This window comes from Hippichthys cyanospilos, chromosome 6, assembly GCF_059441005.1.
Source record: "Hippichthys cyanospilos isolate Australia breed blue-spotted pipefish chromosome 6, RoL_Hcya_1.0, whole genome shotgun sequence".
NCBI lineage: Eukaryota > Metazoa > Chordata > Actinopteri > Syngnathiformes > Syngnathidae > Hippichthys > Hippichthys cyanospilos.
In genome coordinates this window covers 3,077,522-3,105,000 of record NC_142374.1, presented here as the reverse complement: position 1 = coordinate 3,105,000, position 27,479 = coordinate 3,077,522, and the positions used below count along the sequence as shown (strand labels likewise).

The 27,479-nt window shown below is 38.1% G+C and overlaps 1 protein-coding gene across 2 annotated transcripts in view; it reads left to right on the top strand.

Moving 5' to 3' along the window:
• The window catches only part of bmal1a (basic helix-loop-helix ARNT like 1a), a 36,756-nt gene extending 9,569 nt beyond the window's left edge, over positions 1-27,187 (top strand). The window contains exons 3-20 of one of the 2 annotated variants that reach the window (XM_088416678.1): positions 205-266; positions 2,329-2,476; positions 2,672-2,692; positions 2,864-2,896; positions 4,215-4,244; positions 4,998-5,155; positions 5,615-5,694; positions 6,455-6,547; positions 6,788-6,905; positions 7,439-7,588; positions 9,973-10,219; positions 11,099-11,205; positions 12,251-12,401; positions 12,483-12,562; positions 12,676-12,784; positions 13,284-13,377; positions 16,027-16,120; positions 19,398-27,187. In XM_088416678.1, coding sequence (XP_088272804.1) covers positions 221-266; positions 2,329-2,476; positions 2,672-2,692; positions 2,864-2,896; positions 4,215-4,244; positions 4,998-5,155; positions 5,615-5,694; positions 6,455-6,547; positions 6,788-6,905; positions 7,439-7,588; positions 9,973-10,219; positions 11,099-11,205; positions 12,251-12,401; positions 12,483-12,562; positions 12,676-12,784; positions 13,284-13,377; positions 16,027-16,120; positions 19,398-19,555 — 1,917 coding nt within the window. In that variant the 5' untranslated portion in view covers positions 205-220 and the 3' untranslated portion in view covers positions 19,556-27,187. Of the gene's footprint in view, positions 1-204; positions 267-2,328; positions 2,477-2,671; positions 2,693-2,863; positions 2,897-4,214; positions 4,245-4,997; positions 5,156-5,614; positions 5,695-6,454; positions 6,548-6,787; positions 6,906-7,438; positions 7,589-9,972; positions 10,220-11,098; positions 11,206-12,250; positions 12,402-12,482; positions 12,563-12,672; positions 12,785-13,283; positions 13,378-16,026; positions 16,121-19,397 lie in introns of both variants that reach the window. The other variant, XM_088416677.1, reaches the window with a different exon arrangement.
• The last annotated feature ends 292 nt before the right edge of the window (positions 27,188-27,479 follow it).

Sequence of the window (27,479 nt, the reverse complement as noted above, 5' to 3'; positions counted from 1 at the left end):
TCTTTAAGACCGTGAAAGATAAAGCGCAAAGTAGTGAAGGAGCACTTTACTGCAATAAATTGTTCAGCCCTAGTTTCCGCAAATTAGACTTTGTCATTGTCTATAATTCCAAGCAATTATGTGGAGTCTACACTACAATCTGTTATATATATTTTCAGAAACAGAATATTGTTAGTCAGACATTTGTTTTGTTTATGTTCACAGTTGAGGTCTTGAGTGGATGGAAGGAGATGATTTTAACACAGAGGCTGTGATGAACATCTGTGGTGAGTCTGGCATAATAGACACAATGCCTGGCTGCAATTGATTTAACCTGTATTATTCAACATGTCAAATCACACTAATGTTATCATGGTTAACATAAATACATGAACAAACTAAAAATAACATTGTGAAAAAAAAAATATAAGTAAGAGAATATAAATTAAATTTTGGTATGTACAATAGTAATATTGACAAACTATATTCACAGTGAAAATGCCCTTTTTTAAATTCTTTGTCGATATATTATATACATAAACATTTTGTGTTGATTTGAAATCGTTTAATTTTGGTTTGGCCGGTTTTACGACGTGACCATAATGTTTGCGTGATATTAGTTGAACCTAGGGCTGCACGTTTATGTTCAAAATAATAATCACGATTCTTTTGATCAATATTGAAATCACGATTATTAATCACAATTATTCAACATGTTGGGTCAAACATATTGCCCTTAAGAAAAAAAAAAAGAAAAAAAAGCAGTATGTAAACAAGGCTCCAAGCAAGGCTTTCAAATAATAATAATAAATAAATAAAGTCAATAATACGTAATCAAGACAAATTCACTCAGGACATGGCCAATCCTTGGCACACAGGGCAAGCTACAGGCTACTTACTTGAGTGCAAACCAGTGAAAAAAATGAAGCCTATTGTAACAAACATGATTGACTTTTAAGCAAATTTAATCAATTACCAGTCAAGATGTAATTTTCTGTCTTTTCGGACCAAATTTATTCAATATTTTTTCCCAACGGATTTTTCTAAATGGATCTCAATTGACAGCTAGCACGGTATACAGTATATTAGGAATCAGGTGAGAAACTCAACGTTGTTTCACACTGGTAAATAATACATTAGGGTTATTAAAAAGTAGCTTATGTCATGCAAACATGTGGAAAACATTGCCATCTAAAGAGTGGAAGTGAAAGCTGAAATCTCGGGAAGGTGCCGTGAAGCCAACTTTGGCGTCTTCCAAGCTTTTTTTTTTTTTTTTTTAAACAGACTTTATCTCTCCCCAGTGTGCGTGCTTGCCAGGAGTTGTTTATGGTATTTAGTTCACGGATCAGGTGTTTGTACTGCCGACCTTCCTTGAACGATAGTTTGTCCACCATGCTTTCCGCGCGGTAAAGAAATTCCGGAATGTACGCATTGCGGACGATCTAGCCATGCGGACGCCGCACGGTTGACAAAATAAATAAATAAAAAAAAAGATGTCATTTGACGCGTTAAGCCACGCGGATCGCGCAGGCGCGTCAAACATAAACCAAGCGTTGCTGTCACCCTTCTCGTCGCTGCTGCCGGATTTGCTCGCTTGCCATTTCTTAAGCTTAATGAAGTCTTAACCTTGCATTTGCCCCCTGGTGGTAGGATGAGTGCTTAATTTGACAATTTTTTAAATGTTGATATCGCTGAGATCACCTTAATTAACCGTGGCAGCCAATATTGTGATTGCGGTAAAAATTCAATTAATTGTGGATCCCTAGTTCAATCAGACTGTTTATTCTTGTGATTTATATTATCGGTTGAGATTCAAAATAACGACAAGGAATGCACTGCTTATTAAAATAGCATTACAATAGTTTAATGTCCATCCATCAATTCATCCAATTTTAACCGCAGGTTTATCTTAACTTGGGACACTTGCTTGCTGATGCCTATGCCAGCTGTCTTTGGGCAGAGGGCAAGTGACACCCTGAACTGGTTGCCTCCCAATCGCAGGCAGCACTGTAATAATAAGAAAAATAATATGTTTATCTCCTAATGTTATTTTTAAGTCTATTGCTGCATCCGCAGTGTCTATAAATCTGATTGAGCTCACATGTAGAAAGAGAGGAATAGATATTGAGGAGAATGTGATTTTCATTTGAGAGTGAGTTGCTGTCATTATGGCAGATTCTGTAATGTCACTTTACATGTTAAATAGGGGTTTTAATGTGTACTGTTTTTGACAGCAGATTTCCCACAATTGCAGACATATTAATCGCCAATGTTTGAACAATGCTGTTTGTTTTGTTTTGTTTTTTCCAGCAATGGTGCCACCTAAACAATTATGCTCTTTTCTGACAGATGACCTAATGGCAGACCAAAGGATGGACATCTCCTCTACAATGACTGACTTCATGTCCCCCAGCTCGACCGAACTCATCTCCAGCTCTATCAGCACTCCTGGCATGGACTACACTCGGAAAAGAAAGGGCAGCACCACAGAATATCAGTAAGTAATGAATGCAAAACAAAGAAAAACAGTTCGAGACAAATTCTCTTGATGATTTTTCTCTTGACAGATGTTTGGGGAGAAAAGTATGGGCGTTAGAATTTGCAGCATAAATGTGTGAAGGAAATCAGAGGCGTATAAACATTAATACTTGCATGAAAATAAAAACTGACCATCTGTTTTTGTCTCTTTCAGAATCGATGGCTTCTCATTTGAGTAAGTTCAAACACTCCACAATCACAAAACTTCAAATATATTTTTATCTTCAATTGATTCATCATTAACCAATAAATTTACTACACTTAGTGAAAATTATACCAAGCTTTCCTGTACTGTTACGTTCGTTTAATGGTTCTTGAAACCATTATTGTCTCTCCTCCTCATTAGTGATATGGACCAAGACAAAGATAAATTGGGAAGGTAAGATGCCGCCATTGAATAAAATTTATCCAATATATTTCTGAAAAGAAAGACATGTAGTCCACTTAAATGCATTGATTGAATTAGTGCCATGATGTAGCAGGATGAGTCAATGAATCATTTGCTTAGCCTACAGCAGGTGAATATGCAGCAGTTAACAAACCATATTTCCTCTTGCAGTATATTGACCAGGATTATTTATTTAAATTATTAATTAATGTGTTTATTTATTTCACATGGAAATCTACAGGTTCTGTTGGGTGACAACCTGTCACATGACATCTTCAGTAATGCTCAGGCAACCTACAATGTGATTTCCTGCATCTTTATTTACATTGTTGCTAAAAAAAAGGAGTTTCACCTGAGCCAGTCACAAATTTTAGCCTCCATTTTTCCTCAGAATGAAAGTAGAAAGATGAATCGTTATGATTGCTTCAATCTGCTCCAGGTAGAAACAGGTGGAATAGAGTTGTTAGTCATCGTGCTTTTCATAAATTATTTAAGAAGTATAGGATCGTACGTTTTCATTAATTTTCTCGGGCCATTTGCAATTAATTATTTCAGGAAACTAATTAATTGCAGTTGTTCTACAGAAATTGGGATTTTGTTCTCGTTTACCCCCAAATCTTTCATCCAAAAATGCACAATGCACACTAACACGGCATTAAGTTGAATTCCTTTACTGTATAATATATTAAAAAAACATACTGCCATTATAAGCACCTTCTCCTGGCTTACATAATATATTCATTTTGGTTTTGGGTGTGCATGTTTTTTTGTGTTGTTTGCTGTAATAATATTTGTACTCTTGAGAACTATAAATTTACCTGTTGATTTTTTTTCTTAGCTGGTTGCTCTTTGTTGAGTAGAAATCTGAAGTGTATCATACACAAAGCACTTACTTCTTATGCTCTCTCTCCAGATATTGCATTCTTTGATTCTTTTAGCGACGCTAATTTGTTGTGTATCTTATTTGACACCTCAGAGGTAACAAGATAAAAGGAGAGCGTTATATTTAGCTGACTCAGCTAGCATGCACAGCTCATACCCTGTGAATGCGGTGTGCGTTAGTGCAAAGTATTTCCTACAAATTGCATGCAGCAGCTCAGACATGATTGGTTTATATCACATGTAGCATGTTGCTTGTGACGGGTAAGCTTGCCAGGAGAAGAGGGAGACAAAAACGATATATCACACAGCCGTATTTTGTCTGTCAAAATGTTTGGAGTATCTTGCACAAGATTCAAACTTGTTACAAAATCTCATATAGAAGACCTCAACCCTGGTTTTTTCACTGTCAATATTTTTGTTTTCTCAGTGACCAACCAGGCCGAATCAAGAATGCCAGGTATTTATGTTTCACTTTTTCAGTATTATTGTGCTTTCCATTTTTACCTACTTAAATTGTTACATTTCTTGATTTGTTTAGAAAGCGGTTTTGCTTAGCTAATTAGTTGTAGTTTAGGATGTTATTAAGAAGGTGGCCATATGTGGTAACTACTCAATATTACTCCTACTAACTACCGTAGTTTTCGCACTCTAAAGTGCACCTAAAAGCCTTCAGTTTTCTAAAAATCTGACAGTGTGCCTTATAATCCAGTGCATCTAATATATTGATCATATCAACTGATATATACAGTATATAACAACGTGCTGTATACAAGTCCGTGAGCACTGGGCAGCAAAGTATCACAAGCCATGAAGCTGAGCGCCTTGCTACTTTATTTCAATTTAGTGGAGTGAGCTTCATGAACATGCAGAGTCATACTAAAAGTCAAACCTAAATAAGCACTAGCCATTACTAAACAAACAATGCGACACAAATAACCCGTGCGTAGGGATGTGCATCGATGCTAACATTTGCTATTGCTATGCTAAACAAGCTAATTGGATCGTCGGCAAGAGTGTGATGCACATAAAAGGTATTCAAAGCTCCCAAGTGTCAACAGCATATGGCAACAACAATGTCCAAAAGACATAAAAACACAGACTAAACAGTAATTGCTCTTGAAGAGTCCTGAATGAGGGAGTCATCTGAATCTGAATCTGGGTAATGCTCAAAATGTGATGATGCTTAAATTTCTTCTATTTTTATTCACAGAGAAGCTCACAGTCAGATTGAGAAGCGTCGAAGGGACAAGATGAACAGTTTTATTGACGAGCTGGCATCACTGGTGCCCACATGCAATGCCATGTCCCGTAAACTCGACAAGCTCACTGTTCTTCGCATGGCAGTTCAGCACATGAAGACTCTCAGAGGTTAGAATGGGCTGCATCGCTTACTGCTAATTGTACAACTTGCAATCAAATAGCTGCCGTAATTTGATCTGGTAATGTTCCTCATAAAGTGTTCATAAAATTAAATTATTAATTTTATTAAAAATTAAAATGTATTTTTAATATATATGAATTTAGTTTTTTCATCTTATCTGCCAGTCATTTGCAAAATGAAATGTTCATCAGCATTTAATTGGTGAACAATACAATGGAGGGGTCAATACACAGGTGTTTGTTTACAGCAAAATGGAGGAGGGGATCCTCATCCTCTGACAGAAAAAAGTCAATATTGTGACATGGTTGTGTTGGCTGTTGAATTTTAGTTCTTCGGTTGTTTTTTTTTTTTTTTTGCTTCCTATAAATAGGACTAGGTTAGGTTAGGTTGAGAGAATATTTAGTAATTCCTGGTTTGCAATAACTGTTTTTTACTCTTGCATGCAGGAGCAGCAAATCCATATACTGAGGCCAACTACAAGCCTTCCTTTCTTTCAGATGATGAGCTGAAACATTTGATACTAAGGGTGAGTACTAAACTGCAATGGAACGTTTGATTTTTTTGTGGCGTGTGTGTGTGTGTGTGTGTGTGTGTGTGTGTGTGTGTGTGTGCATGTACGCACATATTATGCACTCCAATCCACTTTATTTATATAGCACAATTTTAACAAACACAAGGTTTCTAAAGTGCTGAACAGGAAAATGAAAACACAATAAATAGGTAACGCAATAAAAACACAATAAAACAGTAATTATTGTCACCCATGTTTAGGGCTGGGCAGTATATCAGTTAAAAAAAAAAAAGCCGATAGCCTGACATGGTTGTTGTTACTACTGATCACCTTTGAACATAACAGGCTGAGTCAAATGTTTCTTCTGTGGGTCTGACGTCTCTTGTCTTACTGAAAAAAAATAAAGGGCGAGAGTTCTCTGAAATGTCGCAGTTGAAATTTAAGTTTGAAAAAAAAATGGTCGTACATCACTAAGTGGAAATGCATTTGTGTATTGACTCATTGTGGCAGTTATATTTGTTGGCTCAATGTTGGTACTATACTTAGCCGATTCAGACTAATTGTCTGGATTTGTCGGTGCCCAACCCTCGTTCCCCAGTTAGGCCTCGAGGCCCAGTCAGGCCACTTGGAGTGAACTCCTGGTGGTGTGAACTCAGGTGGCCCGACAGTCATGAGGTGGCCGCAGGCCATCAGGCCACCTTTAATGTCAATCGCTGTGTCAAATGAACTGTTTTCTTTTTTTTTTTTTTTTTTTTTCATCTGTTTTATATTGCAGGCTGCTGATGGTTTCCTATTTGTGGTTGGATGTGATCGGGGAAAGATACTTTTTGTATCGGAATCAGTTTACAAGATTCTTAACTACAGTCAGGTATGAATTAAATGTGTAATGTATAAAATCTGTATGATGTAAAGCTTGTCGTGTATCTTGTCAACATGTACAAGTACAATTTCAACTTGATTAGTTGTGCTTGACATTCTGCCACTCATAGTAATAGTATGGATACCCAAAAGAGTATTATGTTATAAAGAGTATTATACAAAATAGAGTGTGAGTTGAAGACATGACTCGGTGACACCATAGCATTTCGGTGTTGCTTTCTTTTTCTAGAATGACCTCATAGGTCAGAGTCTATTTGACTACCTACATCCCAAGGACATCGCTAAGGTCAAAGAACAGCTGTCTTCTTCGGATACAGCCCCTCGTGAAAGGCTCATCGATGCTAAAAGTAAGTATTTGTCTATGTTTTCAGATGTTCTTCCCTCATTGTGAGGTGCAATCCGCGATAGCAAGTGGTAAGTTTTTCAGACGGCATTTTCAGGGCTGAGTTAAAGGAACATAAAAAAATGGTTCTTAAAAACCAGATTGTCTCTGGTTGAGGGGGTGTGTCATCGCTGTAATTTGATTGAACTCACATGACTGTAATCCAATAAATATGCATTTCATTTGCTAAAAAAAAAAAAAAAAAATGAACATGCCTAAAGAAGAAGCAGGAACTGAAGAGAACTGTTGCAGAGGCCTGGCAGATGACCAGAGATGAAACCCAGCTTCCGGTGATGTGCATGGGTTTTAGAATTCAGGCTGCCATTGAGTGCAAAAGATTGGGAACTGAAAACTGACAATTTGATACAGTTTGATACAGATAGTTTGTTAGTATGTCCCATTACTTTTGGTATCTTATAAAGTGGAAGGCACATAATAAAAGGTGTTGTAATCCATACACTGCTGTTGTTTTTAACTTTTTTTTTTTTGCAATTTCAGCTGGTCTTCCAGTAAAGACAGACATCACACCTGGGCCATCTAGACTTTGTTCTGGTGCTAGACGGTCATTTTTCTGTCGTATGAAGTGCAACAGGCCATCTGTCAAAGTAGAGGATAAAGACTTTCCCTCAACATGCTCTAAGAAAAAAGGTAGTTTTTTGTAAACAATTTTATAGAATCAATATACTGCCATGCAATGTATTGTTTTGTTTTTTTCTTTAATTTACAGTCAACCTTTTTCCTTTCTTATAATATTGATACACTAATTTTAGCTGCCTTCTAATGTAAACTATTGATTCTCTTCGCCACCTTTTCTATTCCAAACGCCACATGAGTGTTATAACCAGGATTCACACTTCACTTAGCATAGAACATTACACAACAAAGGAAGTTGGCCTCCTTAGCTGCGAGTCTATTCAATCAAAAGATAAAAATAGATATAAGTACAAAGTGTAGTGCAAAATTTTACATGGAAACCTTAAATCTTAACTCATTCATTGCCAAAGACAACAATAGGCATCAAAGATCCATTTTTGTTGAGCTAGCAGTGAATGAGTTTTACCGTCACCATGCGTCGTCGCCATACATCGAAGAATAAAAATGCATTACTTGCAGTCAATAACTAAGTCTGCCATTATTTAAGCTGACATTCTGCGGAAGAACATTTACACATTCACTGCCATTGAGGGCTATAGACCTCAAAATACATCTTTGCTTGACTGGCAGTGAATGCATTAATACCATGGTTTTTGTACTATTGTAGGTGAGTACTTTGACTGTAGTTAGCGCTTTATGGTTCACTTTACATAATATACTGTACCATTTAGTACGACTATGGATGTCCAGGTTTCATTTTTACTAGGCTAGAAGTGAATGAGGTAATTATTTTGCCCTATATGTTATTGGCATACATCAAAGATTAAAAATGCATTACTTGCATGCAGTAAATAAATTATCTGCCATTCTTTGAATTTGTTGAATATTTCGCTCATTCATTGACATTAATGGCTCTAGACATCAAAAAATGTTTCTTTTACTTGGCTAGGAGGCAATGAGTTAATACCATTGTTTTTGTACTATTAGAGATGATAACTTTGACACATTTATGACTCACTGTTCATGGTTATTCTAACATAGTATACTTTAGCATTTTGCACCAAGAATGGGCTTTATTCAATAAAACTGACATAAGCGTGATTGAAGCACAACTCTTAGATTAAGAAATATGGGCATACATTATACATTCACACTGCACAAACAAATTTAGGACCTCCTCAGACCATACTTTCGTACAAATAATGAAAATCAACTTAAAGAATACTGTCTTGAAGGTTACTATCATGACATGGATATTAAAAGGATGGATAGATAACATATTGAAACTACACTCAAGGTAAAAAAAAAAAATGTTAACAAAAAGTTGAAATGAGAATTTGCTCATGGTTTACCAATTTTCTAAATAACTGTTAAGAACACTACTTAACACTTTGAATGACCTTTTTAGCTTTTCAATGTGCCTGTGCATCACATGTGTTTTATCAGGCGCTGTCTGTGTATTTCAGGGTGTCACTCAGGCAGCTGCTATGCATGTGATTGTGCAACCCGAAAACCCATAGATTCGCACTTATTTGCTAATCACAGGCCTTAAAATTTTTGTATTCATTAACTGCATGCATGCTACAAATCTCAAACAGTTCCAGAAATCTGCAGTTGAACAAAATACTCAAAAGTACTGGGGGCATACAAATGAGGCGTGATTTAGACATACCTCTGACCACCATGGCTGGTGTATTTTGTTACTTTCCTATGCAAATTTCATTAATTTTATCGATGATGAAGACCTTTTTTGTCATGTTGTACTATATATATTTGTTACTCCATATTTTAGTAACTTGTGCAGTCATTTTTTTTTCTGTGCTTGTTTTGTGTTCAGCATTCTAATTGAAATTAGGTATTGAGGAAACATTAGCACACATGCATACGTGCATCACTATTATGTACTGTCAGCTTCTGTATTAGCCATGCTTTACATCAATATTATATATTGTCAGATTCTGTATCAGCCATGCTTTTTATAGAAAATAAGATTAAGATTCAGAGAGTTATAAAATGTTTTGTAGCCATCTCTTGTGTATTCAAACTTACACTTAATTTGCTGAAATTTTGACAGGAAACGTAAGGGTACAGTTTGCATAAATTCCATCTTAGAATGCATTCTGGTTTTATTCTCAAAGCAAATGAACTGAAATGCAAGTTTCATGAATAAAGCAGTGGTTTTATGTATGGGATAAGCTTGTAAGAAAAGAAAGAAAAAGACTGCTACTGTTTTGTTGTGCATGGCTGAGACAGAGGACAGCACTTCGTCCTTGAGTGATCGTACACGATTATTTTATTAGTCCACAGGATGCCACAACATTGCTCAGTGTATTGTGATGGCAAAAATACCCTCATTTCTATCATATAAAAACATACTTTATCTCTCAATTTTAATGTATAACACTCATTCTTATAGTCACCTGTTATTCTCATCACAGCTGATCGCAAGAGCTTCTGCACGATTCATAGCACAGGGTACCTGAAAAGTTGGCCACCCACGAAGATGGGTCTCGATGAAGACAACGAGCCTGACAACGAAGGCTGCAACTTGAGTTGCCTGGTAGCCATTGGTCGACTACACCCGCATATTGTTCCCCAACCCAGCTTGGCAGACATCAGAGTGAAGCCCACTGAGTATGTTTCACGGCATGCCATTGATGGCAAATTTGTCTTCGTTGACCAGAGGTGAGCCAACACAGTGCATCTTAATATTGGATTTGTCATCACTTTCTAAATGACATTTTCTTGCTGAGTCCTATTATTATTATTATTATTATTATTATTATTATTATTATTAGTAGTAGTAGTATCATTAATAATCCTATAAAAATCTTGTTATGAAAGGATCCTATCAGGTCACCATGAGCTATGTATGTTGTGGTGATCCGACCAGGTCGGTCGCAATACTGTATATTCATGATATAATACACTAAGTTGAAGATTTTTTTTCATATTTTCATATTTTGTATCATATTTTATTTAAGCTTTTAAGAAAATACCAATATCAATACTTTTTTGCACCTAGGCTAGGCTAGCTTCATATTTCTTGATTATCTCCAGCTTCGTTTCCATATAAATCATCTTCTTACTTCTCTCTTTCACTAGCAATCTTGGAACCCATGGCTAACCCATTCAACTTTGAATTAAGCAGTAAAATGCACTATAAATACGGTTTTGTTAACCACTCACAAACAAACAAAGCGTTACCGTTCTGCCATTTTGAAACGAGTGAGGCCAACCAATAACAGACCAGCATTGTAGTGGCGCATTGCAGGGAGGCAAGTTTGACGGTAATGGAAAATAGGAGCAATGACCTAAAAACGCCTGTAGACAAAACAACACAGCCAACTCCCGAGGGTCATGACAGTTGGTTTTGTCGTAAAGCGGGGAAAATACATAAAGAGGGAATGAAAAAACTCAGTATTCCACATCGCAACATGAAAAAAAAAAACATAAGCCAGGGACGCTGTAACCCGGGGGTCCACTGTATATATATGTGTGTGTGTTTAAAAAAAAAATACATATAAAATGTATTTTTATTTATTTATTTTTTTTTTTTTTTAGGGCAACTGCCATCCTGGCCTACCTACCACAGGAGCTACTGGGAACATCTTTCTATGAGTATTTTCACCAGGATGACATCAGCCATCTGGCAGAGTGCCACAGACAAGGTATTTGCAAAAGTTCGGTCTGTTGAACTCAAGTCAACCTTGAAAATTTTTAACGCTTTAACATGTGCAATGAAGTGTGCTAGAAAAGATCAAATGCTTGTTATACCTAGAACAAGTAATATACAATATAAGTGGTTTATCAGGAAATACTGCAAACATTTTTGCTCTCATTGGTTGTACTAAGGTAAGCTAATAAAAGCTGGGAAAACATATTTGTTGGCACAACATGTAGACTGCCATATTTGTCAGCAGGTGGCGAAAGATGGTACAGTTTCATTCAATGCATGTCGTTTTATTGCTCATAACCTGACATATCTAAGTCCGTCTCAAAAAAGTCAATATATTCAGATTGTTTGAATGCAATTTTTGATAAACCATTCGTAGTTGGTATATATTATAGCTATAGTACGTAGCACCCATAAATGGGCTAACCGAACATGCGAATACAAAGGAAAAACGTCTGCAACCCAGTCCAAAGTAATAGCTGGTACAGTTGATCTCAACAATTTCTGATGAGAAAAGAAAAAGGATCATATTTGACTCTCCTACTATTGAAAACACACACTTACTTGGTGTAGATCATGGGTCACCAGCGCGGTACCACTGGGCCCCAGGTAGCCCCCAAGCCCCGCCTCACATGAGTAGCCTGTTGGCCTCTTATGCAAATTATACATGCATTACATTTACGTTACATATTACACTCGATTCACATATTTACTACAGCTGTTTCTTAATTATTGTGAGAAATCATTAACATGATCGGTGTCTTCACATAAAACAATATACCTATAACATAAATGAACCTAGAAAAATGTCATTATGACAGATGCATTGAGCAGATGTATCATTTCACAAGTGTTTATCAAACTGGTAGCCCTTCATATTATGCAGTACCAAAGAAGTAGCTCTCAATTTCAAAAAGGGTTGGTGAGCCCTGGTGTAGATGATGCCTGAACACATATGTACCACTTTTGCGTGTCGTTGAAGTCCAATACATCAATGCATTTATTTCTTTTAATGGATCAATTAATTTAATCTGTTCTAGTGCTGCAAATGAGAGAGAAGATAAACACCAACTGTTACAAATTCAAGATCAAAGACGGCTCTTTCATCACACTGAGGAGTCGATGGTTCAGCTTTATGAATCCCTGGACCAAGGAGGTGGAATACATTGTTTCCACTAACACCGTTGTATCGTAAGTAGCAAAGTAGAAATACAGGTTGTCAAAAACTCTTGTTGTGAAACGTGCAATTACCACATGATTTCCTTTCACTAGGTGTCCTTTGATGGAAGGATCAGAATACACTCAATCTGCTGCATCCCCACAGAGTATGGATAGTGTTCTCCCTTCAGAAGGTAAACTTAAAATGCTGTCCGGCACAATATTTACTGCACCTGTTGACACTGTTGAATTACTTAGTCCTAACCTTTGTCAAAACCCTCTTTTTTGGGTTGCTGTTGACTAGTAGGTGGAGGAAGACGAGCATTGCAGACTGTGCCTGGCATTCCTGGTGGCACAAGAGCAGGAGCTGGAAAAATTGGAAGAATGATTGCAGAGGAAGTCATGGAGATTCAAAGGTAAGAGCAAATGACTTTACATGTATGTGAGTGTTTGCATAACCGGAACGGAAAACCCCCATGAAAAGTGGATTCCGCGAAGTAGCCCTCCCTCGCCCTATTGAATTTGTGCCCATATATGAATTAATCGGTATGTTAGGACTTGTTTTGAAGTTGGCTTGTGTACTCCTTTACACTTCTGGCTCAAGAAGCCGAAAAAGCAACAAAAAGTAGACACTGCCATCCATCCATTTTCTAGAGCCACTTATCACAAGGGTGGCAAGCTTGCTGGAGCCTATCCCAGCTGGCTTTGGGCAGTAGGCGGGGGACACCCTCAACTGGTTGCTGGACGTGCTAACCACTGCACCACGGAGCCACCCTAAGAAAATTTAAATTAGTAAATACAAATATAGTACAGCGTCCCATGCAAGGTATGCAAGCTTAATGAAGCTGCTTTTCCCTTCTGGTGGTAGGCAGATTTCTTATTTGGTGTTAAATCATTCATGTATTTTGATTGCAGGATCCGAGGGTCATCGCCATCCAGTTGTGGTTCTAGCCCACTGAACATCACCAGTACTCCTCCACCGGACACTTGCTCTCCAGGGGGAAAGAAGGTAATAATAACCATACGTTCACATACAAATGGAGAATACCTTCTGGAAAAGAAAGCGTGCATACATTTATAGTATACTATATGAACAAAAATATGTTTTCCATTGGTCTTACTCTGTACTTAACACATATTTTCTCCAAAGTTCCCTACATTAGTGAGTTACGCTTTGGGCTCATTACGAACTGCAACAAACTGTGGTTCTCTGCCAGGATGCATTCATTTATGGTGATCTATTTTTTTTTAAATCACCAAGATAGTTAAACACAACGCTTTTCTTTTCTAACACTAATTGTTTGTGTTTCGTTGTGTTTCGTTATGCACGTATTAGATTTGAAGTAATAAGATTAGATTAGATTTGAAGTAATAAGCGATAGCTTCACTTATTTTCTTCCGAGTCAAACTCTCTTAGGTATGCCCAAAACGAGCCGACAATCCGCCTTTTCACCCCGGCCACACTCGGCTGTCAAGGCTAGGTAGCCAGTGACGACCTCCCACAGCAGCTTAGAGAGCTGCAGCATCTGTTGCAGCACTCCACCTGTGCTAGTCAGTTAGCTGCGGGAAGTAGTATACAGGCCAAAGAGCTGCTGGCTGCTAAAAACGTTAGTACCCCTAAATATCTGAAAATTATAGCCAATCACCACCAAAAGTTAAATGTTCATTTCGACTGTTGTCCACTTTAACCTGTGAATGTAAAATGATCATCACAATACTTTTTGATTTTGTCACCTGACAGTTTCAGTTCACACTTGCTGTAAAAATGAAAAACCCCAAATATTGTGACGATCTTTTTTATATTGGTCACCGGCAGTGTTCCCTCTAAACTGCGCTCGTGCGCAATTGCGCACTGCTCGCACGTTTTCAGCGCACAAGAAAAACTATGCTGCGCATAAAACAAAATGCAATATAAACGTATTAAATAATATCTAATATTACACCTTATCTGATTAATTAGACCAATAATATTGTTTTCTGTACCATTTTCCATCGTGATAACGAGTGACTAGTGCCCGGCCAATCATACGATAAGTTTCACTTACACTATTCATCCAAGCAAAGGCATTGACAGAAATGTTCCCTGCATATACACTCCGTGCAGGTTAGCTAGCTAACAACAGTGACGTGAAGAGTTGAGAGACGCAAATGCTAACCCCCTTTTCCTTGCGAAACGAACAAGCAATGATACATCCACTCACCAAGCCAAAGTAAAAAAGAAATGTGCTTCTTTTAAGATAAAATGGCTGTCGGAATGTATGCAAATAAAAGAACAAGCGGTGAAAGTGGGTGAGATTTTTCTTTTTCACAACGTGGCTCGTTTATTGCCATGGTGACAAGTACACTACAGTACACATTACACTGGCGTGTCTAAAACACTTATTGCTCAAGATAAAACAAAAATAGTTGTGATTTGTTAGGCAACATTGTGACTTCTGGCTGTCTGGTTTACTTGTATGCTTGCACAGGTTCAAATACAATAAATATGTTTCGGCCCTCAAAAAAGTGATTCATTTCAGAGAATAATAATAATATAATCTGAGGAAGAACAAGAGGGATAATAATAATTAAAAAAAAAAAAAACACAGGTCCATCTTTGATTCAGTAAAATGATACATTTGTTTCCATAGTAGTTCCAAAGCTCTTCAAACAAAAATACTTCAAATAAAAGGCAAACATTACAGTAAAGAAACCGTGTTCTCTAATCTGCAATCAATCTCAACTGCCCCTTTGATGCAGGCCCCAGGGCTCTTCTAAAGGGTATAGATATTATGCACCTGTTTCCCTGCCTTAAAGGGGCAGTAACATAAATGTCCATTTGGCCATGAGCCAAAACAACCAACAAATAAATAAATAACTTTCTAGCTCTTGGCCATTACAAAAACTGAAATTTAAAGTAACTCTGTTTTCAGGATCAAAACCAATAATAATTCCAAATGGTGTTAATTGGCTCCTACAAACATGTAGATTGCATTGTTTTTCCGTATTGGTCCTGGACGACACTTTTCACCTCAGCTATCCCTTCATAAATGACGAGATAAGTACCCAAAAGCACAATACTCAGAGCTCTCCCCTTTCTTGCTCATTAATGACAAAATGTGAGTTATGTGATATAGGTCACTTGAGGAGGGACATCAGATATGCGCACGGTGACTCACTGTGTCAGAAGTTCTTCACCTTGGTGAACAACTTTTGTGAATGCTCAGAGACATTGCAAATTAGAAGGAACATTGGTCACCGGATGAAGTTGACATGCATTTCAATTTTGGTGGTAATTGTTCACTGGAACCTTTTACATAGCTTGCCCTCTGCCCTCAGGGACATTGTCTGGATTCATGCTTACTCCTCCCAATTTTGGGGCGTCCCAGAAATCAGTGGAAGCCAACAGAAAAAACATTCAATGACTTTGAAGTGTTTATTTTGGTACAAAGTTAATTTGGTCGATACAGAGCTGTTTTATAAGTTCCAATGTTAACTCAATCTGGTGGCTCTTTAATTTCGTGACATTGGGTACCTTGAATCGTTTGTTATGTGGTTACTGCGTACCAATGATGAGCCTCCTTGAACTGCCAACAGAAAATGAGATGAAATAAATGTTCTCCCATCAGATTTTAGTCTTGTCTTCTTATAGTAACTCATACATGTGTTATTTCAATAGATTCACAATGGCGGGACTCCTGAGCTGGCCAGCACCGGAATCCTTCCGGGGCCTGATTCTGTCGGCTACCCCTACTCCAACCAGTCCATCATGAGTGAGTCTCACGCCCCTTGTAATACATTTTTGTTTTTAAATAGTTTTAGATTTACCCTTACAAAACACTGTAATACATCAGAAAGGGAATAAACCCTCCCAAATTTTTCAGTTATTGTTTTCTCTAGAATAGATTGTACAGTATGTGCCACTGCTAGTCCATACTGTGTATTCTGGTGGTTAATATTGTGTTTGTGACAGTGAAATTATATCAACAAAAACATCCATCCATTTTTATAGCCGCTTATCCTCACTAGAGTGGTTTGCTGATGCCTATCCCAGCCGTATTAGGGCATTGGGCAGGGGACACCCTGGACTGCTTGCCAGCAATCGCAGGGCACACAAGCAATCATTCACACTCACAATCACACCTAAGGGCAAATTTGGTGTCCAATATACCTACCATGCATGTTTTTGGAATGTGGGGGGGAAACCTGAGTGCCCGGAGATGCCCTACACGAGCATGGGGAGAACATGCAAACTCCACACAGGAAAGCCGAGTGAGCTTGAATTGAACCCAGGACCTCTGAATGGTGAGGCAGACATGTTAACCGGTCTGCCACTGTACCGCTCAACAAAAACATAGTAAATATAATTCTGCAATCTCAATCAAACTCAGGGAAGTGAAACCAAATTTTACAGTTTTGTTGAATGCATTGTCATCAATTCAATATATTTATCCACAGAATACACAGTGTGGTGTGTGCCAACCCCTTTTCTCCAACCTTTTTTTGTGTCGTGGACCAGACATGCGTTGCCTTTGTGGCCCATGAGACCGTAGGAAACCACAGAACTTGTGAGCTGCTGTATATGCAAATATTACCAAGCTATCGACAATGAAATAAGGGGTTAAGGGTTGTACTATTTGAGCAAGGAGAAACAGCTTGAACTTTTATTGTTTTATTTTGCCATCTCAGAAATTTGGGAACATTTTTAAGGGGGGCAATCTTGGACGGCAATCATGACTCAATTAGATTCGGATTTTTGGGTCAATGTTTTGATTAAGACTTTTCAATTCTAAATGATTTGATTGACATTGACGATTGGATTTCCGCTCCAAGAAAGAATCATAATGGACTACTCCAGTCTGCTTTGTAAGATAGAATGTCAAATAGAGACATTAAGTTTTTTACATGTATGTAATTTTAAATTGTAAGGGAAGTGCTTTTTTCCACAAAAAGTGTGTGAACCACACATGTATTTATTGATAAACCAAACCACTCAAATGAAAAATGAAAGCCTTGTTTGGTTAAATATTATAAACATACATATCTTAATTTATTTATTAATTTTTTATTGTATCATAATTAACATATGAAAGTCATTTCGCCCCATCTCTCTTCCTCAGATACATCAACTTTTATAGATTGCTAGAAATCCCACATTGTTTAAAAAATTGGAGTCATTAATGAAAATAAAAGTGCACTATAGTACTAAGCACTATTTGGTGTGTCTTTTGAAGTTGGCCTTCACAGTACGCATAGTGATGATTTCTTTTCCTTGGCATTTGCCCGCTTATAGTTCAATAGAAGCCTACATGAAGCGGATCCTACAGGAAGTGGATATATGTATATTATATTGATTGAAGGACATATGTCAATTCTGAATCGGTGTAAATAATTATTTTTTGCACTTGATAGTATTACCTAGCGGCGGGACTCACATGTACATTATTCGCTTGTCCTCCTCATCCGTGAAGAGCAGTGCTCTATAAAATCATAGTACAAAGGCCGAGCAGGCATGTCTGTTTTTGGGCACAAACTTCTTATTTTTTAGGGCAGCTAACCCTACCCGCATCAGGGAGCACTACCTGTACCCCCCCCCCCCCCCCCCCCTGCCCATTTCCTATACAGTGATCCCCCTACTTTGCAGTTAATGGGGGGTGTCAACCCCTGCGAAGTAGGGTATCAGTTCCTAGCATTCTATGTACGCCCCAATATGGCTGCAGTAACCATAAACAATCCTTTTTTTTTGTATTTTTGGCGTATTTTATTTCCTTTCTCCTATCATTTAACATTACATTATCCTTATTAACATTATTGTATATTCATTAAATACCTAATATTACTTAGTACAATTTGTTCTCAGGACTGGTTAATCTGCACCAAGACTCCGGTGAAAGAGTACGCAAGTCATCACGTTGAACTTCACATTTATTTTGGCTCATGTATGGTGTATCATGTAGTATCTGTTGAATAATAAATCAACAACAATGTTAAAGTCAGTCAACTAACATATAAACACTTAATCTATGAATTTACTGTATTTTTAGCCGACATTAGCGGGTTAGCAACAACTAACAACTACTAACTATAAAGTGCAACCTCTACACAAACAGAATAAACACTCATCGCTTACTAAACATAGGCAGTAGCGTGCGTTATCAACATAAATGATAGTAAACTATAAATATGAGCTTACGTTGTCATTTACTACGTCACCGTAACGAGCCGAATGACGCACAGAGAACCTAAAATAGGAAACGGAAATGCAACGCCACCCGGCAAATTAAAAGCATGCATTTCAAAGTAAGATAACACGTCACGAACTCTAACGCTTGAAGAATTCTTAACATAGTCATTAACTAATATTACTTAGTTATTTCATGAATACAGTACTGTATAATGTACTTTTTTGCTTTTTTTTTTTCAATTTTTGTGCATTTTTTAAATTATTTTTTTTATTTTTAAATATTTTGAATTTTTCCTGGAAAAACCCGCGAAGTACTGAGACTGCGATATCTGAGACCGAAGTAGGAGGGATTACTGTAGTCCAACGCAACTGTTCTTAAAGGGCCAACTTCAATCTGTGTTGTCATTTCCATACACACACACTCACTCACACCACCCCACTCCTTCTCGTGGGAATTTTTTTTCTTCGGCCTGCGATTCTATTTGCAAAATGCTAACGTATAATGTTAAATAGCATGAATGACTTTGCATAGATTTTATATTAAGTATGAATCTTCAAACAGTGGTTACTTTAACAGACAGGTGATGAAGGAATACATACAGACAGAGCATGCAACAACTTAAAAGACATATTGGTGCTTTCATATTTTCTACACATTGAGAACAATGCTGCATCTTGTCCAGTAGTAGGCATCAAATGTTGCTTGAGATGTAGGAGAATGTGGTTCAAGTCTAAAGGTGCGCAATCAGTTGACGGTAAGAAAACAAGCGAAGGGTCTCTTCAAAATCCTCAGCAGAGCGCTGCTAGGGTCGTGAAATGCTTCTGTCCATGCTTGGGCTAATTGTCTTTCACATTCCTCAAATCAGGTGACAACTCCCACCTGAGCATAGACATCATGGATGAGCCCGGCTCCAGCAGCCCCAGCAATGACGAGGCGGCCATGGCGGTCATCATGTCACTTCTGGAAGCAGATGCTGGCTTAGGCGGCCCCGTGGACTTCAGTGACCTGCCCTGGCCTTTGTGAAGAAGCTGAAGGGCATCATGCCAAGAGAGAGCGAAAGAGAGACAGACCTCCTCCCAGCACCAGAACCATCGGTCGAGAGATCTCAGTTAAGAGGAAATGGTTTTGCCGTTGCGTTTTCTTTTCTGTTTCCTGCACTCAGTTGCCAACTGCACTGCAAAAGTGTCATTCCAAAGGAAACAGAAAGGGAGATGCAAACTTAAGAAGTGGCTTTGTGAAGCTTCACAGTGAATCCAAAAGAAGGCATTTCCATGATATGTAAAGATGAGCACTTTTACAGCGATAGTTAGTTCCACAGCTTGTTTTTCAACAAACAGCAGTTAATGGCTAGCTTTTTTTCTCACGCTGGCTGTGGGCCTTTTGTCAGCTGCTGAGCCCCAACCAATACCAAAGTCTCAAACGGTCAGTGGTTTCGAGGCTCAACGGGCGGTACTCGTATTTGAGTGTACAATGTGGTGTTGGTGGCCGTTTCAGTCGACAAGGAGAAACGGTCACAAAAGTCAACCCTCTGAATCATAGCTAAAGACAATTTACTCCAGGAATTACACGTGGTGTATTCTAGTTGTCTGTATATCCAAGAAAGGCAGTTGTTTTCTACTATAACTTCCAGTTGTTAAATTGCAGTGTCTTCATTTGAGTAACTCATTCAAAAACCATCCACAAAGTTGTACTCAGTGATCCTTATGAAGCTGAACCACGATTTTTTTTTCATGCGCATTTTAGCCTGCAATCCCGATGGGGGGATGTGAGGAGAAAAAAACTTGTCGTAGCCCTCTTGTAACTCTTCCGAAATCAAAAAATGAAGTTTCTTGATCGTGCCGGAAGCAGTAGCATAATATTGTTAAAGGCTCACATTCAGACTTTACTTTCCGGTGTCCACAGACAGAAAAAAATAGTACTGTCCTGCTCAGTTTGCCATTTGCACACTTGTGGCAAGATAATTAGCATAAAGTCAGACATAAAAAGCCCTTGGCACAAGTTGACTGTCTTCTCAATCACTAAGCTATTACACATGCACAAAACTGTTGGTACCCTTTGTTTAATGAAAGAAAAAATTTTCTTGTACGTGACAAAAGAAATGATAATTAAAATTCTATGAAATTTTACGAATGAAAGTCAGATATTACTTTTTAACCATGCTTCAGGAGAATTACTAAATAAAAAGGGGAGGGGGGGGCTGCACAAAAATCATGGTATAGCTAGAAAATATTTAAAATGATCATATCAAATGATCATCACAGGTATCGACAATTTTGTAACGGCCTTCCTTTAGGGTGGCAAATAGTGTGCTTTTCGGTGTCATGTGTTGCACCAAAATTAACATGAACCAGAGAAAACAAAGTGTGAAGGGAATCATATATTAGGTTGTTATCATTATGAGCTTAGTTCATTGTTACCCATTTATGCAATCCTAGTTCATCTTGACCCTGTCCTTAGATAGAACTGTTGACGCACGAAAGTGTGAGCCGGGACCTTGGCCCAGCTGCCGGTGGCGCCCGGCTGGCTCTTTTGTTGTGTCTTGTAATCTGCTATGCTTCTATTCAATAAAAGCCAGGGGGGAACGGCTGGGCAGTGGAAAACTAGCGTTGGAAGACCCACGAGTTACATTTGCCCAAGCTTTTTTCCCTATGCCGGCATAGAAAAGTCAATCTTGGCTGGTCTGAGTTACTCTTTTTGCTGTTTAAGCAGCTAGGCTTGTCCTAGTCTTCTTTTCTGAGATTTCTCTGACACAAAGGAAAGAGTTTTCTCAGAAAATCAGAAGGAAAAATCTAGGCATGCCCGTTAAAGGTAAAAGCTATAAGAGCATCTCCAAGCAGCAGCTCCTGTGACTACAATTGTACGTGTTATTCAGAAATTCAAATCAATAGGACTGCAGCCAACCTTCATGGATATGGCCACAGAAGGAAAAAAATAATGACTAATCAAAGAGTCTGATAATACAGTATGAATGGTGATATCAGGGTCCTAAAGTATCTTCTAAAGAAAATAAGATGGAGTTCAAGCTGAAGAAACATAAATGTTAGTCTGATTGCACCATCTGTTGTTGTCTGAACCAAAGTGAACTTCATGGGAGACGACCAAGGAGGCCTTAAACACAAACTACATGTTGACCAGCTGCAAAGCTCTGGGAGTCGCAAGTCATGAGTCTTGCCACGAGACAATGACCCAATACTCACAGCTAAAAACAACCAAGATGTTGGAAGAGGAAAACAATGGACTACTCAAAGTGATCTATAAGCCCCGACCTAAATACTATTGCTATCTTTGTAAGGAGCTGGAACACGCCATCTGGAAACGGCACCCTTTGAACCTGAGGCAATTGGAGCGGTTTGCTCATGAGGGGGCTGAAATACCTGCAGAAGTCTTATTGATTGTTAGAGTAATCGTTGAGTTGCAGCCATGTCTGATTTTCATTGATAAAATTTCACCCATCCATTTTCTATAGCCGCTTAACCTCCCAAGGGTCGCTGGCTTTCTTGCGCCTATCCCAGCTGTCGTCAGGCAGTCAGCGGGGTACGCCCTCAACTACTTGCCAGCCAATCACAGGGCACAAATATTTTATTGAGATTTTATCCATTATTACTTTTGTCACATTCAGGTTATTTCCCTGACCGCTGTGAATTTTTATTTTATTAAACAAAGGGTACCTTATGTAAATACCTGATGGCAAAATTGTCAATAAATGCTGTACTGTAAATCCAAAAACCAGACGCACCCAACAATTCATTAACAAATGAGTGTTAGAGCCACGCTGAAAAGAGCCTTTGTATGATTATTAATTTATATATAGACATATTTTTGACATAGACCAATATGCTCTTTTTTTCCAGAGTGGATACGATTATCAGAAGGCAAGGTGGCCGATAACCATTATTTAAAGCTATATTCACTCTATGGAATCAAGGAATATTTATTGCAGTAATAATTGCAACTCTTCTACAAGAAACTGTTAAGATGGCTTCTGGATACATGACATTATATCATAAATTTCTGCTTCTTGGGATCTCTGTCAGCACAGAAAAAATGCAGACTAAAAAAAAAACTGTCAATATAATAATACAAATGATGTGTATAATAATTTGATATACAGACATTATTGCGATGGACTGCAATCAGTTTCTGCAGCTTCAGTGTCAACAGACACACGTACACAGGCGTTTAAGAACACTTCTCTCCCCTCAACATGCTCAGTAGAGCTTACAAACTTGATTTTACTCAACCTCTGTGAGTGATTGATCGGTGTTGAAAGAAAGATTTTTAGCTCAAAATGCAGGCGATGACGTCGCAAATTAGCAGCTAGCTAGGTGTTAGCCTGCATGCTGCTTATATCCCCACCATTTACTAGCATCGGTTAGCCTCGAAGGCTAGCAGGGGTTAAAGGCAAGGACTTGTACAGTATTTTCCACACTATAAGGCGCACTGGATTATAAGCCGCACCCTCAATTATTGACACATTTCAAAACATTTTCCATATATAAGGCGCACCGGATTATAAGGCGCGCCCTCAATTAATGACATATTTTAAATCTTTTTCAATCACAATAAAGTAATACTCAAAGTAATAACAATATTAAGTCAAATAATAACTCTAAAATCTCAATAGCATAATAACTCAGTCAATATGACCAACCTTGTTCAACTGTAAACACACAGAAGAAACAGGTAAAGCTTACTTTATCAGTTCATTCCCCATCTACGAATCCCAATCTCAATATTGATCCATTTATAAGGCGCACCATCAGCTTTTTAAAAAAAATGAAGGCTTTTAGTTGCGCCTTATAGTGCGGAAAATACGGTAACTTTATTTCTATAGGGCATTTAATACACGGGGTAATTCAATGTGCTTTTCATGGAAAAAGTTCAGTAATCTCTTATTTGAGCACAGCAGCAACGAAGCCACACAGTCTGGCTGCACGTGTGGGACAGGTATGGCTTTCACCTCTGAGCGGCTGTGGCTTTCGTAAGCTAACCAATCCGATGCTGCAGCACAGTTGCTGAATCTAGGTGGAGAAGAATGCATAACAGAGACATAATGACTGGAGTTTATCGATTGTAACGTTAATGCAAAATAAGGCAGATGCCAATGTGCACAAGATTGCAAGTATCACGGCAGATAATTGGTCTATCCCTACGTTCCTGGAGGGAGGGAGAAAATGTTAAAAAGATATTTGGGGGGGTAACGTATTTAGAGATGTTTTATTGAAAATGTTCTCAAGTTGCAAGAACCAAGTTAAAATTCATTATCTTAATATTATTGCTTTTGTGTGTGTGTTTTTTTCCCTCTATTACTTTCTTCTTGAAAGTGTTCAGTACATCGTTTTTCAGTCACGGCAAAAAGTTGTATTGCGCTCCGGAGTAAAGTCGATGCTACTCTTGAAGTCACATTTCTTTTTATATTAACATACAATGTATGTATGTTATAGTAACACGCAATGTAATTTTTCCACGGAAACGCGACACATAACCGACCCTTTGTCGAGCAGCCCTTTTGCAACACATGCCACCCCACATGGGTCAAATCGACCCTCAATACACACATACAACTACCGCTGCCTTCTTGCTCGATTTCATGATACGCGTGCTCGTACAACTAGTCAATACTGCGTATTCTGGTGGTTAATAACCCCTCTGGGAAATTTTGACCCAACTCAGGCTTTTAAATGGTTTTGATGTGTGATATCAAAGAAAAAAAGCATACAAAAAAACAACAACACTAGGAGGCTAAAATATTGCATGGATTGTTAAATAATGTCGACTTTCAAAATGCTGTCCCGCCATCCCTTCTAAATGCTTGCAAACAGGAGGTTGAAAAGTACACCCCTGCAGATGTCAAATTTAGCCCATGTTGGGCTCATTTACTGCCACTAAAAAATTGAAAATATTGTTAATTTTAGACACATTGAAAACCCGATGTGTTATCATGCATATCTCCCAAATAATCCTTTCAATGGCAACTCACAAACAGGGTGCAATTGAAATGTTTGAGTTGGGACCTTGCGCCCAACTCATGACATTTTCAAGCCTTTCAATGACTTCATTGAGTGGCTTAGCCTGACTCCCATAATGCTTTTATGCTTTTATGCTTTTCATAAAGTTTTTCCCATGCATTGTGGGACTTAAGTTGACAAAAGGCTTCGATCCAAGAGCTAAATGTTGCAGCAAAGGTTTTATTTTGCTGCAGGAAAGCGTTTTTTTTTTCCACGCAACATTATATGCATATTTCCGAGAGCAAACAGCTTTGGAACATACGTATGTATATATATACCACATATGTGTGGATAAGTCTGATGCCACTGAACATTTTGAGGGGTTGGAAGTAAAAATATATTGATATTTGACCATGCTATGACCCTCTCAAAGTCAGCCCAAGTAGGGTGATAGTAATACCAGGTTAATGAAAACTCCCTGGGCACCCAGGGGTTAATCGATTTAATGATACAATGAAGTGCATCATCCTTGGCTGTTCCAAAAGTGAAAACGATGACAGGAATTGGCCATGAAATGCAGAGGAAATCCCATGCCTTGGAGTGAAATGGCAGCAAATTTTCAAAACTTTTGCAAACTTGCCGCGCCATTGCTGCAGTGTTGTCTGTGCTGTTTTTGTTGAACTACAAAATAATGGTTGTAACATTGAGTTTTTAACCCCTCAATGTTTTTCAGCGTGGCTTTAATATTCCTTCTTTCTTTGACATAAACCTAAACAAAACAAAACATAGAAAACCAAACCAGGATTCAAATGGTTGTGCAAGTAATCCAGCAGAGTAAAACTAATAGATATTCAAGAGAATGATGAAGTCTTGATAGAGGACCTTGAGTGTCTGTACTTCTTTTTAGTTTGAGATCCCGTGGGTGAACCGAACGTCAATGTGACCTAATTACCTGGCTGTTGCTCATGAGCCGAGTCCTTGAAAGCTTTGATTTGAAATGACCAATCTCGCTATAAATAGCTAATAGTTGAGAAAATCCCAACAGGTATTTTGACAAAGGATTACAGTATAATGTACCGTACTTCGACTCCTATTTAGCGTTGTGTTTTAACACTTAGGTATTCAAATAATGCGAAATAAAGTTTGACTTGAATTTAGGCATGTCGGTGCATTTTCATTTTGATTATTAGTTTACCTTTTTTTCAGTGATTCCAGGAATGCTAGGAAAAGGAGCAAACTATTAAAAAAAAAAAAAAAGAAGGGTAAAGAAGTCAGAAGTTAGGATTTCAAATGATTGTGTTCTCAATTGCATTACCGGGACTTAAAAAAAAACACGTCATTTATTGCATTAGAAGCGTCACCCAAACGCAAACGTGGCTGGGTTTTAAATACAGTATATCTTTTGTGACACCATTTCTATAAAATATTTCTAAAGATATATAAGATCTATAAAAGAACAATTAAACAATATTAACTCCGTTCATCCTAGCTTCTGGCTGCAATTGGCTTTTCTGTACTTCTTGGGTTGCCTAGCAATTTTCTTAGGTCTAGTTCAAACGTACCGATAGATTTTTATTTGATTTTTTTTTTCTGAATCTAGGTGGCACTGCAGAGCCACTTCATTTTCATTGTTTGTGCTAACTATAAAAAGGCCCAATGAATGTGCAAAATTGGTGGGTCTAAATCATTCAAAAGAATAGGAAACAAAAAAGAATTCTGACCAAATTATGTGAGGTCTTTTTCAAAAAAAAATATTCAACATCCAAAGAGCTTAAGGTCACTTTATCTCTCGGTTGTCTCACGCCTTTGTCCGCTCATGAATTGTGAGGAAAAATGTTGTTGTTAGAATGGAGGAAAAGGTGTGATAACTCAAAAGGTAAGCCAAGCAAAAGCAATTGGGAATTTGGTTCTTAGTCTAAACGCAAGCGCGCTTTGTGGAATATGATGAGCACTTGCCCAAATACATAAATATATATAATAGGGTGTGATACAGTCGACGCCACTGCATAGTGCAACCACAACGATAAACATCTTGCTGAAACGACCTCTCCAACTGCTCAATGAAAACTTAGCTTTTATAAAGGCATCATTTTCGACCCAGCTCTATTGATTGGCTATCGTTCTAAACAGTGGACAGAATGTTTTTTCCAGGTGCAGCAAGGACACAACAGAACGTTCTTTTGAGAAGCCAAGCCAGGGCCCGGGCCAGCTTTTAGAAATATATCAAAAGTTTTTCCATTCATCCCAATTGCTTTCATGACCGACATGCTTGTTCCGTTTTGGAGTATTTCATGACCCTTAAATGATTTTTTAAAAAAATTGGGATCGTGCCACTAAAGCTAGTTGTCTCCATACGGGCAGATATTATTTCAGTTGTATTTTTAAAAAGGATAACGTGTGCTTATAAATCTCTATTTATAATTCGTCGGTAATAACGAGGTCAGCCGCTGGCAGAAGGCAAACGGTCAGGCGGCAGCCGCTGATGAGGTTGTTCGCCCCGCCTCTTGTAGTGCTTTTTTCTCTGTCTTTTAAATGCTAGACACTACATTCAAGTGTTCCTCATGTCGACTCCCCGTCCCCTACTGGACAATAATGTATCAAACTATAAATATTATGTTAAGAGTATACTTTATGCAAATATATGAGTATGATGAGTGTATTGTATCAACAGTGAAATATTTTTCAAATAAAACTATTTGTTTCTGTCCGTTCGGCCTCTTGTTTTTTTGTAAGGTCAGAACAGCACTGTGGTTGACGCAGCCTGTCAAGAAGCTCCCATTATTCCGATAGGTGTGATTGGGCTCCAATCCTCGAGGGCCGCAACCTTGCATGGTTTCGATGCTGCTCTCCTAAACACACCAGATTCAAAAGATTAGGATCATTTTCGAGCTCCAGTAGAGATTGCTGATGAGCTAAAAATTTAAATCGGGTGTGTTTGAGACACGTCGAAAACATGCAGGATTGCAGCCCTCGGGGACTGGAGTTTCGAATGTCCAATA